The 12,515-nt window shown below is 38.7% G+C and overlaps 2 protein-coding genes across 2 annotated transcripts; both read left to right on the top strand.

Annotated features, from left to right (window-relative positions):
* The first annotated feature begins 1,248 nt into the window (after window positions 1-1,248).
* On the top strand, window positions 1,249-3,690 carry LOC133721211 (probable lysophospholipase BODYGUARD 4). The gene is made up of 4 exons (XM_062147760.1): window positions 1,249-1,739; window positions 2,139-2,488; window positions 2,593-2,786; window positions 3,139-3,690. Exons 1-4 carry the CDS (start codon window positions 1,334-1,336, stop codon window positions 3,455-3,457), a joined length of 1,269 nt encoding a protein of 422 aa, XP_062003744.1. The 5' UTR covers window positions 1,249-1,333; the 3' UTR covers window positions 3,458-3,690.
* Window positions 3,691-3,855: 165 nt separating this feature from the next.
* LOC133721212 (NADH--cytochrome b5 reductase 1) lies at window positions 3,856-10,691 on the top strand. Its single transcript, XM_062147761.1, has 9 exons — window positions 3,856-4,201; window positions 5,381-5,522; window positions 5,709-5,799; window positions 5,927-6,004; window positions 8,271-8,351; window positions 8,436-8,525; window positions 9,552-9,617; window positions 10,123-10,209; window positions 10,350-10,691. The coding sequence occupies exons 1-9, from the start codon at window positions 4,087-4,089 to the stop codon at window positions 10,440-10,442; spliced, it is 843 nt and encodes a 280-aa protein (XP_062003745.1). The 5' UTR covers window positions 3,856-4,086; the 3' UTR covers window positions 10,443-10,691.
* The last annotated feature ends 1,824 nt before the right edge of the window (window positions 10,692-12,515 follow it).

Below are 12,515 nucleotides of genomic sequence, written 5' to 3'. Positions count from 1 at the left end.
AAGATTGAAGATCAAGAAGCTTTCGTGTGAAGAAGACATAAGGGGTTTAAGTCTAACACATCATCTAGATAGTCTATTGATTATAGCCGTGGTTAGTGCTATTGTATGTTTGTAAAGAAACTCTTTCTTCACTATTAGTGGATTGCTTTTATTTGGGCTCTCAAGATATGAGCCCCGCAGTATTTTTCCCTCAAATTTGAGGGTTTTACTGGGTAAACAAATTATTGTCTCCATTGCGAAATTCAGTTATCAGTTTAGGTCGGGATAGCAACCTTGCTATCAATCCCCGATACCCAGAAAATGTTCATCATAGTTTTTTTAGGGTTACAGTTTCACCCATTCCAGGATCCATAAGGAAAACGAGCCCTTATGCGATTCAAGTAGCAGAGACAAATTATGGATCTATCATTCAATAATCCTTCTACAGTAAGGAACTACCGAAACCCTAAGTATATATACCAGGTTTCAAGAGAAAGAAAAGAACACAACCTTTCAATCAACTAATCATACAGTTTATCCAAGTCTCTCTAGAGCAACCTTCAACCTAGTTGAAACCAGCGAAGCTAATGTCATGCCTTAGCAACAATTAGCAAAATTAAAGCAGGGCCGGCCCTGAGGGCTGCCACCTGAGGCGGCCGTCTCAGGCCACCAGTCTCCGACGGGCCACTGACAAAATTATATATATATATATATATAATCTAAATAATTATATAAATTCTTTGCAATAGTTAGAGAGGGATATTGTTTAGCATAGAGGAAAATCTGTTGAGTGGCCCTCTAACCACCCCGATTCGAGGCCAAAAAGTTTCTTTTTATATATAATTTTTTTTTCTGATTTCTTCTAGTATTAAACAGCTTTCTTTTTCTTTTTCTTTTTTCATTGCTAATTTAACTATTTAAGAATACAATCTAGATGTTTTTTTTTCTTTCCCATTTCTGTTAGTGTTTTTGGATTTAGTTTATTTTAGAAAAAAATTTGTTTAAATATTCGCCTCAGGCCTCTAAAAAGTCAGGACCGGCCCTAAATTAAAGTCACGCTTTAGCAAAACCCGTGCTTTCTTCTCCTTCCCATTGCTATGCGGACTGAGCTGTGACAATCAATTATCAGTTTTATTTTGTTCTTTTTCAATTTTTTTTGGAATATTTAAAGTCAACTTATGAGGTCAAAATACTGATTGCGAAACTCCATTTTGCATTTTTGCTGATAAACAACGTGGCTTTAGATGTACCCTATCTTAAATTTGTAACCCAAGGCTCTGTTGAGAGCGAGGTATCCCCCGACTTCTTATTCAAAGATCCCTATCTCTACTCACTCTTGCCTTAAGTTGTTACCATGTTTCCTCAGTGGCTGAAAAAGCCGGCAACAGCTCTCAATTCTGCCTTGGGCTTCATTGTGTTCCTTATATTTGACTTTCTTGATGCCATTTTGTGTGTCCTCTTCAGATATTTTGATCACTTGTTTGAAGGGCGGCCGGGCTCTTGTTACTGTGGACGCAAGGAAATAGAGCTGGTCAGGAATGTGGTTGGTGATGAAGAAGATCACCAGCTTTCAGAGACTTTATACCGGAGGAAAAACGTTTTCAGGGAAATGGGTCTGGTTGGATTTGCAAAAAGCTGCCAGAACACAAGTGCTGGCGGAGTTGCCAGGTGGTCTGACTGTGGATGTCACTCTTGTGTTTCATGGCTGAATGATACTCATCACAACTTACATCTTGTTATTATGCAGCCTTCATCACCAGGTATTATCTCTTCACTTGTGCCTTATTTCAACTAGTTGCTCCAACTTCATTTATGCCCCGGCCCATCTTTGATATTCTTCAATTCATGGAAATGTGCTTCGATCTCCACAAAGTGTATATATAATTTGTTACTCTAGTTTCCCTTATTGATTGTTACTCGCTGACTTGTATGAGAAAGTCATTGGGACACAATGTAACGTTTTACTGAATGTTCGCAATATCTGACCATAAGATTCAAGATCCAAGAAATAAGACCCCATAATAATGGTGAGGTCGAGGTTATTCCAGAAGCCGAGGAGCCTATATAGTGTAATAGAAAGCTTAATGTCCCTGATGTTGAAGAAAATTTGTTCTCTCTGTCTAACCTCACTAATGTTGTTGCTATCTTATGATTCATAGCCATCACTGAGGATTGCAGAGTACAAGCAGCCGAGAATGTGATATTCCTTCACGGGTTTCTTTCTTCTTCCTCATTTTGGGCAGAAACAGTGTTTCCTAACATTTCGGAACCTGTGAGTCGGCAATATAGGTTGTTTGCCATAGACCTATTGGGATTTGGTTTAAGCCCAAAGCCAAGGGACTGTTTGTATACTTTGAAGGATCACATAGAAATGATTGAGAAATCTGTCATCTGCCCCTTCCAGTTGACTTCTTTCCATTTGGTTGCACACTCCATGGGTTGTCTGATTGCAATCGCTTTAGCTGCTAAGCACTCGCAATTAGTAAAATCAATCACTCTTGTAGCACCTGTAAGTTCACCTAAGCTTACAATATATTTGAGTCTTCCTCTTCTTTCTTCCTGTTGTTTCATCTTTAGAAATTTAATCTTTATGAATGTGATTATTATTTGTAGCCTTACTTCCCTTCTAAAGATGGAGATAGTTTAAGAGTGCTTCACAAGCTTGCTGAAAGGAAACTGTGGCCACTTACCTTGTTTGGATCATCATTTATGTCATGGTATGAGCATCTGGGTCGATGTGTCTGTTTCGTTTTATGCCGCAACCACAGGGCATGGGAGAGGATTGTAAAGTTATTCACTTGGAGAAGGTAATAATGTGATCAACAAGAAAAGAGTGAACAGTTTGTATCAAAACTAGATAAATTTTACCTCCTCCCTCCAAGGAAAAGCAGTGTTTATATAAAACTTCCCCAAATAACTGAATAATAATATGCATACGACCTTCACTTTTGTGTGTGGGATATCATTTTCGAAGGAAATTTTGGTGCTTTAATTTGTACTTTTCTTGAAAAGATTTATGAAAACTGTTGTTGTTTGAAAAGCAGGACAAAACCACTGTCTCAGTTAAAAATGTCTTTTTTCATTTGATTAAAAGACGTTTCATTCATTTGATCAATCAAATGCAAGAAAACAGATAAGAGAGTTATGTTTCGTTTACAGGGATCTTCATTTTATGACAATGGACTTGACTAGGCACACCCATCACTCAGCTTGGCACACCATGCACAATGTGATATGTGGGGGTGCAAAGCTAATGGAATGCTACTTGGAAGTTATAGGCAAAGCTGGGGTTAAAGTGTTTGTGATCCATGGAGATAGAGACCAGGTTATCCCTGTAGAGTGCAGCAACAACATTCAGATGACAGTTCCGGAGGCACAAGTTAACATCATTAAAAATGCTGATCATTCCTCTGTACTCCTTGGCCGAGAGAAAGACTTCACCCTCCATCTAGAGCACGTTTGGGCCGCTTCCTCATAGTGATGACAATGTTGCTAATTTGAAAACTTGTACAATCTGAAGAACATACTGTGCAGATTTTCTTTGCCAGAATTTTTTTTTTCACAATTGGGAGCTTGAATTAAGCTCTTCAGAATTCAGAGACTATTTGGACATAGAAAATAAGAAAGAAGTAAAAATGTTAAAATGGTGAGCAATAAGAAAAATATGTTGAAACTTGGCCAAAAACAAAATGTTGAAATTGGGTGTCTTTCCTGTTATAAAATTAATGGGTATTTTTTGTTTTCTTCCATTCAATTTCTGTGTGCGCGTCCCTGTTTTAGAATCTTGTTTTAGGAAGGGTAAGCGGATTCGACCCAAAAAAAAAGAAAAAAAAGAAGAAAGGGGAGGGTAACAGGTTAAATATTTGTTGCGTCATTTTCTTGGTTCTGGTAGGTGTCTGCGAGTCAGCTTTGGTATACCAACCAGATCCACTCAAAAGTCACAGAGAGACACCCATGACCAACTGACCTACCACCTCTGTGTCTTCAAGCCTGATTTGAAAGCAGTAAACACTCTACTACTTTTACTCCCCATTACCCACATAAAACATTAGAACTAAGAGACCCATTTCCCCCATTACTATCAAGAATCGATAGAAACAAAGAACCATGAATCCTATGGAATTCATCGAGTCACTCGATCCTCAGATCCTTGTGGGTGTATCTGTAGCTTTTGTTGTCATTGTGGTTGCAGCTTTTCTCTTCTCCTCCAAGAAGCCCAAAGGTTTGTTTGTTTTTTTTTTCCTTTGTTAGTTGGCTCATCAAATGTCTAGTATTGGGTTTTCGATGTTCCTTCTGTTGTTTTTGCCAGGAAATGTATGGCGTGATGTTTGATCTGGGATATTCATGATCAATATGATAAGTTCATTGAATTTTTAGTATATGCTTAGTGTCCAACTGGCCATGGTCAAGCTCTTTCATGTACTCCATTATTTACTTCCGCTCAGAGAATTGCAAGGAACAAGATATAGATGATGGAGGACACAAAACTCGTTCTCTTTGTTTTTGCTATCCCTTTCCTCATACTTAAGCCAAACACTGAATAGCAAGAGTAATTTCAACCTAGTATAAATATGTTTAAAAGGTTTGATTTTTGATTTCTAATTTTGTTTTGATTGAAACAGCCCTACATATCAGAATGTACAAAACCAGTTCTGTGATGAATTATTGAAGAAACTATGTGCTCACCACTTTGATAGTTTTCGAAAACCTCGTATATGGTTATTTTAAAAGATATAATTTTAAATTAGAGGATTGGACTTATAGTTGAATTATGCAGAATTCGGGAAAGCTTAAAGTAATTTGCAGGTCATTCTACATTTTATAGGTTCAATTTAATCCACTAAGCTTGTTTTAAATAGATTGTTTTTGGGGTGGAGAACCAGTGGAATTTTTCTTTGCAGTCCTTTTTGTGCTTCTGTTTCAGTAGCTTTAAGGGGTGTAAGTCTATCTCAAATCTTGTTGAGTTATTAACCAACCGTTGGTTGTTATCTTTCAAGTTTGGTTGTTTTGATATGTTTTTAGCTTTTGTATTATATTTGTTACTACTTGTTCATATTCTTAGTTTTTTTTTTTTTTTAAAGTTAGTTTTTTAACAAATATTTATTGTTATATGTGTTTAACCTGCTTTGTGGCATAGGAGAACATAGATATGTTTCTGTCTAATGTCTTCTGTCCAGTTTAGGAAAATTTGGAATCATGCACCTAAACTTTCAACCCTTTGCCTTCACTCGTTTTTCATTCTATTTGTTACTTTATTCTTTTTTCAGTATTAAAATTGCAGCTTCTATGAAAGTTTCTTTTCTGTGGTTTGTACTTTTATATCTCTTAGATGTACAAAATGGGTCAAATTGTGGCATGTGCTTTTCTGTTAACTTGCTTATCTCGGCAAATGTGCTTATAGGTTGCTTAGATCCCCAGAATTTCAAGGACTTCAAACTTGTCAAGCGCACACAACTGAGCCACAATGTGGCAAAGTTCAAATTTGAACTTCCGACATCGACTTCAATTTTAGGTCTTCCGATTGGACAACACATAAGTTGTAGGTATGGTTTATTGACATAGACCTTTGATGAGTGTTCAGTTATTGATAATCTGATGAATGAAGCTTGACTCACTAAATGGTGGTCAGATGTGCTAATAGATAAAACAGAATTGTTTATATTTGTGTGTGTGTGTGTGTGTGTGTGTGTCTCATTGTAGCATCTTAAATGAGCTACTTTATCAAATAGGGGCAAGGATGGCCAAGGTGAAGAGGTTATCAAACCATATACCCCAACCACATTGGATTCTGATGTTGGATACTTTGAACTAGTGATAAAGGTATTTATCTAATCTAGTTTTGAGTTTATAGAGAGATGCACATTATACTTTTACTTTATTGGCAGCACAAAATCATGCGTATGGTTGTTTTTTAAAGCATTGTACTTTGGATTTTTGTTTGTCTTAGATGTATCCTCAAGGAAGAATGTCACACCATTTCCGTGAGATGCGTGTTGGAGATCATCTTGCTGTCAAGGGACCCAAGGTACATGCTTCATTGTCTAGTAATTGGGAAATATCATATGTATGCTTTATATGTATGTATACATATTAGCTAGGCAGGTATTTATGCATGTGTGGTTGTATTTCTAGAGGCCTCCATTCTGTTCCTAAATTCCTCAAAGCTGGGATTGATTTGTGAAATATGTTACTGTGTTCCGTTCTATCACCTTTGATTATTTGAAAAAGATATGCTACCTTATTACTTCAGTTTATCTAATACAACTACATCTTGAACAAGATATCTTAAAGATAATATTAAGTTCATACATATTGGTTTACACATAGTTTGGAATATCATTTAAGAGTTGAAGAAAGGGTTTTTGTCCATTTACTCCATTTTTAGGGATTTTTTTCTCACTTACCCCATTAAGTCTTTTTAATTCCTCCTTACCCAAAACACTCTAAGGAAGTCTTCCCTAATACCCCAATAAGTTTTTTTTTAATTTTTTTTATAAGACTATTTTACCCTCACCCCTTTGTTACTTAGAGAGAGAGAAAATGGAAGAGAGAGAAACCATAGGAGACTTCGCCGGAGCCCGGTCACCGGATTCCGGCCGTCCAACTTTTGCCGGAATCCGGTCACCGGTCGCTGGAATCCTGTCACTGGCTGCCGAAATCCTATCACCGGCCGCCACACACCATACTTATTTGAAAACCTCGCCGGAGATCTCATAGGTTGCCAGAAAGGTTTATTGCCCCCAAATAGATGTCTATTGCTCGGGGCAATAAACCTCTATTGCCCCCCCCAATAGACGTCTATTGAGGGTAATAGAGGTTTATGAAACCTTGCCGGAAGTCTCTAAAGAGGTTGTTGTAAATCTCATATGGGGCCGGAGAGGTTTATTGCCCCATGAATAAACCTGTATTGCCTCCCAATAGACGTCTATTGCCCCCCCCAATAGAACTTTTGGTCGCCGGAATGGGAACTATTCTCTGTAAAATTAGACAAATAAAACTTTGATTAAGGGAAAAAACGACGACATTACATCAATTCAAAACATCTATTTCCCCCCAATAGAACCTTTTTTTTGTTTTTTCCTTTCTTTCTGGGCCTTCTGCCCGTATTTTACCAAAAAAATAAAAATTGATTTGGGCACCTAGAAAATGCTTTGGGCACCCACATCTTCTTCTCCTCCCATCTACGACTTCACGGTTGCAAACAGAGTCTTCGACTTCGACGGTTGCAGCTCGGGACCTGTAGCAGAAGCAGTGGAGGGGATTGCGAAGGAGTAGCAGAAGGTCCTTCAGATGGTCCAGGCAGAAATCTGTTACCGGCCTTGCCGCCGACGATCGCCTCGTCGACGTTCTGCATCGAGACTGAGTTCGACTCCTTCAGAAGGTCCAGGCCTGCCTCGTCGAGCTTTTTGGCGACGAGGACCGTCGGCTTGGCGTCGAGCCTGGCCGCGGAGAGCACGACGACGAGTCTCGGCGTGAGGGAGGGGGGGGAGGGGAGAGAGTGTGAGAGAGGGAGGGAGGGGGGGGGAGAGAGAGAGAGAGAGAGAGAGAGAGAGAGAGAGAGAGAGAGAGAGAGAGAGAGAGAGAGAGAGAGAGAGAGAGAGAGAGAGAGAGAGAGAGAGAGAGAGAGAGAGAGAGGCAATGCTGTAGTTTGTTTATTAATTAGTGTGGCAATGCTGTAGTTTATTAATTAGGCTTAGGGGAGAGGGGGGGGAGGGGGGGGGGGGGAGGGGAGAGAGTGTGAGAGAGAAAGAGAGAGAGGCAATGCTGTAGTTTGTTTATTAATTAGTGTGGCAATGCTGTAGTTTATTAATTAGGCTTAGGGAAAAATGGTCATTTAATGTTAAATTGTGTAGATGGGAACAGAAATTTGTTGCTGGGGTAAATGGGATAATTTTTGCTCATTTTGGTGCTTTTGGTCAAGGACCCTTGAAGAAAAGCTGTTCAACCTGCCCATGTGATGCCATTGCTACTGTAAAGAACTGATTTTTCTTTTATACCACAATAACTTGGTATTACAGCTGGGAATGTGGAAGTTTGTCAATGTTGGTTTTGATATGTTACATTATACAGTAGAAACTTGATATTGACCATATACCTGTGCACACTAAATACTTTTCTCACAATGCTTGTGAATTGATCTTGTTAAACTGTTGCACCAAGTAAGACCTGCTATTCTTAGGTCACCTATCTGAATACATTATTAATATCTTGGCTAAAATAATTCATATACTTTTATATGCACTACTATGTTCCTTTTCACAAGTTGATCTATGAAATTTTTCTGCTACCAGGGCCGTTTCAAGTATGAACCTGGCCAAGTTAGAGCTTTTGGGATGCTTGCTGGAGGCTCTGGAATCACTCCAATGTTCCAGGTATGTATATGAAATGGGTACATTAATTTCCATGGTTTTTTGACTGTCGGAAAATATTTTTCATCTTTTTGACATCTGCTTTAGGTTGCTAGGGCAATATTAGAAAATCCAAAAGACAAAACAAGGGTTCACCTGATCTATGCCAATGTGACCTACGAGGACATCCTCTTGAAGGTATCCCCTCTCTTCTTTGTATCAACTATCAAGTATCATCTTTCGCTGATCTTTGTATCTTATGTTTATCTGGTTATGCTTCAGCTTCCAAGTTAAGTTACTTTTTAGTGGACCTACTTACATTTGACTATCATGCAAACCTCCTGGTTTAGGCACAATATTCTAGCATCAGGTTTAATGCTCGATTGGTTTCTGATGGCTTGTTGATACTTTCATTAAGCATAAATCTAGTGAATAAAATAAAGTGGTAATTAAGGATAGTTATGAGGCCAGTAGACAGTTAATCATTGTAGATATTATGCTAATCAAAAATAAGGTGGCAGGTCAATGACGGTAAAATCAAGTAAAATTACCCCTGGATACTTTAATGAGTTTAATCCCACTGATAATAAACAGATGGAGTACATATAATCCAATGGAGTAACTTTAGAAGCCTGATTTTGTAATATTCAAATACAGGAAAGTGGAACCAGTTCTTACAGTGTGATGTAGATATTCTAACTTGTATTTTACATTTAGGTATCTGGTAGACCTCTGATAAAATGATTAAAGTTTGTGAAATTTTTATACTCATCTGGATTATTCATCTTGGAGCCAAGGATCTTAGGAATACCTTAGGAAAAATAAAGATAACTGTAGGTTTGATTTAATTTAAACCTGAAACCTTGTGATCAGCAATTTTCCTCCAGGGATGAGTTTGTGCTTCTAATCCATGAGTTATATTGGGAATATTATGAGAAGATTCTGCCTTTCAATTTTAAATGAGATGTCATTGGCAACCCCTTGTGTTTAGAAGTTTCTCCCATGTGGCTCATATAAGTTTTTCATTTTCACGGCAAGGTGAGTGTTATCTACTCATCTGCTTTTGGGGTAGCCCTGTGGATCTACTTGCTGGTTCTTAGAAAAAAGTTGTAAGATGCTGTTTGTTTCTGACTAGATTACATGGAACATGAAAATTTTGAATTGCAGTATTTGAGGATATGTACTTGCTGTATTGAATCAAATTTAATCCCTCTCTATTTGCAGGATGAGTTGGATGGCCTTGCTAGAACTTACCCTGATCGCTTCCAAATCTACTACGTATTGAATCAGGTTAGTTGCCTTGCTCATGTAATAATTTCCAAATTATTGTCTTTTCTTTCCCATTTATATTTTACTGTTTACTTATTGCTCGATAAATTTATGGAAATTTGAGATTACCTTTTAGTTAGTTATCAGTGATTTAGATATTTGATGCCACAGTATATTTTCTTTACTGTTATTTTGCTAGAACATGGTCTTCAACATTGTCTTGGCGTCCCATAAATATAACTGTCAGCCAGTATAAGATATATTGGAGAATATAATCCATTTACATGTTAGTGATATGTTCAACTTATACCAAGATGAGAGTTATAATAATTGGTATTCTACACAAATAGCATCATAAGTTCCCTTCATGGAGTGTGAGGACTCTCTGAAACTGTTTCTTTGATTTGAATGGCATCTCATCTCATTCTTGGTGCAGTCTACTGTAGCTCATGTTATATGCCATGAGAGTCGTGAGTCTATGACAACGACTATTTTCTTTTTCTCCTAACAAATAGTTACTTCTCAGCCTCCTGAAGTATGGGATGGTGGTGTTGGATTTGTCTCGAAGGAAATTATTCAAACTCACTTGCCAGCCCCTGGCCCTGATATTCAGGTAATTAACTATTTGTGAATTAATTGATTTGTTGACATGTCTCATAAACATGTTAGCTTTCTGTCTTGCCACTTCGATTATGAAACTAGATTGCATTGTGTTTGCTAAGCAAATGCTGACTTTGCTTCTGGAATCTGTAGATCCTAAGATGTGGTCCACCACCCATGAACAAGGCCATGGCTGCTCATCTTGAATCACTTGAATATGCACCTCATATGCAGTTCCAGTTCTGATCCTTATTTATGGCCTTTCAGCTTCCATGGTTTGAGTTTGGGACTTTCCTGTCCTTCATTGGAGCAAGTGAATTTGACGAATTCTTGCTATTAAGTTGCATGATATTCCATGGTTTACATGGCTACGATACTAATACATTTGATGGTGCATAACAACGATATGCTATGAATGTGGCATTTCCTCGAACTTGTTGTATTTTTAAATTTGGGATCTTGACCAAATGCACCAAATTGGCTAAATTTATCTCACTTACTCCAGCAACAGATTTTTATTTTCACCAACCAAATTTTAAGGAAAATGACAAAATTACCCTCAGCCTAATTAAACAACTACATCAAATGCCACTCCAGCACGATTCTTGCAGACCCATGCCATCTCCCTTTCTCCTCCGGCTCCGGCGTTTGACTTAGGCCGTCTCTCTCTCTCTCTCTCTCTCCCTCCCCTCCAGCTCCGGTGATTGACCCAGGCGATCTCTCTCTTTCTCTTCTCCGGCTCCGGTGCTCGAACCAAGCCGTCTCCTCTCACTGTTCTTCCCGACCACATCGCCTTGCTCATGCTCCAAAGCTCCGACGCCACGTGAAGAAGATCTCCGATTCTAGGCTCCGCCGCCACGTCGCCTTGTTTCGATAGAAATCGGCCTCTCCGACAATGACAACGACAGGGATCCCTCACCTACAGTTGCTGCACCTAAGATCTGACCCGATTTATGGTGGGTGAGATTTCAAAGTGTGGTAAAACTTCAGAGATATGCTGGAGACCACATACTTTACATTTCCCGCGACTCAGAATCCATCGAGCCTAACTTCCACGCACGATCCTCTCCCCGCCTGCTTCGTCCTCAATCCGCCGCTGCTCTTCCTCTTCGGATCCAAACTCCACGCCGCCAATCTCAATCTTTGGCAAAGCCATGAAAATGTTGGAGCGTGAGAGTGAAAGTGAGAGAGAGAGAGAGAGAGAGATTGAGAAGACGACGGAGTGAAGCTCCTAGAGAGAGAGAAACTAAACGCCGATGAAATCTGGAACCTACACTATTCCACAAGCTTCGAACCTGTACAGGGCATCCATTTCTCTCTCTCTCTCTTTTTTTTTTTAAGTAATGGGGCAGAAGTAAAGAAAAAAAAAGTTTTGAATGTCTATTGGGCTCCAATAGACGTCTATTGAAAGGCAATAGATGTTTTTAAATTGATATAATCTCTTCGTTTTTTCTTTAATCAAAGTTTTATTTGTCTAATTTTAGGAATATTAGTTCTCATTTCAGCTACCGAAAGTTCTATTTGAGGGGAATAGGCGTCTATTGGGGGGCAATAGAAGTTTATTTCCCCTCTATTGGAGGGCAATAGACATCTATTAGGGGGACCTCTATTGCCCCTCTATTGGGGGGCAATAGACGTCTATTTGGGGCAATAGATGTTTTCAGAAAATTCCGGCTGGCAACGGTCGGTGACCGGATTCCGGCGATCGGTGACCAGATTCCGGCGACCGTGACTGGAATCCGGCAGCCGGCTCCGGCGAAGTCTCATATATGGTTTCTCTCTCTTCCATTTTCTCTCTCTCTCTCTCTCTAAATAACAAAGGGATGAGGGTAAAATGGTATTTAAAAAAAATAATAAAATAAATGGTGGACTTATGATAATTTATTTGTTGACCTGTTGCTTCAGAAAAAGATTTAAAGTATGCAAAATATTTTTTGCTGCTGAATGAGGAGCTTTTGCAAAAACAAGACAATCATCCGCAAACATAAGTTTAGAAACCTTAAAACCATGGGTAGAAGTCAAAATACCAACATGTGTTTTAGACTTAGTAGTAAGGTCATTGAGTTTCCTAATGAAGGGTTCCATAGCAAGGATAAATAAATAAGGTGAAAGAGGATCTCCCTATCTAATCCCTCTATTAGGCTGAAAATAACCCTGAGGGCAGCCATTAAGAAGAATGGAAAAAGAGACAGTACCTAGGCAACTTTTAATAAGACTTATCTTAGTAGTCCCAATTAAGAAAGTCATAAGCTTTTTCTAAATCAATTTTGATTGCCATGGAGCCCATTGTCACGCCCCGAATTTCGAATAAAGAAATTC

Source organism: Rosa rugosa, chromosome 7 (genome assembly GCF_958449725.1).
Source record: "Rosa rugosa chromosome 7, drRosRugo1.1, whole genome shotgun sequence".
Classification (NCBI taxonomy): domain Eukaryota; kingdom Viridiplantae; phylum Streptophyta; class Magnoliopsida; order Rosales; family Rosaceae; genus Rosa; species Rosa rugosa.
Note: the sequence above shows the minus strand (reverse complement) of the source record. Positions and strands in the feature narration are given on the sequence as shown.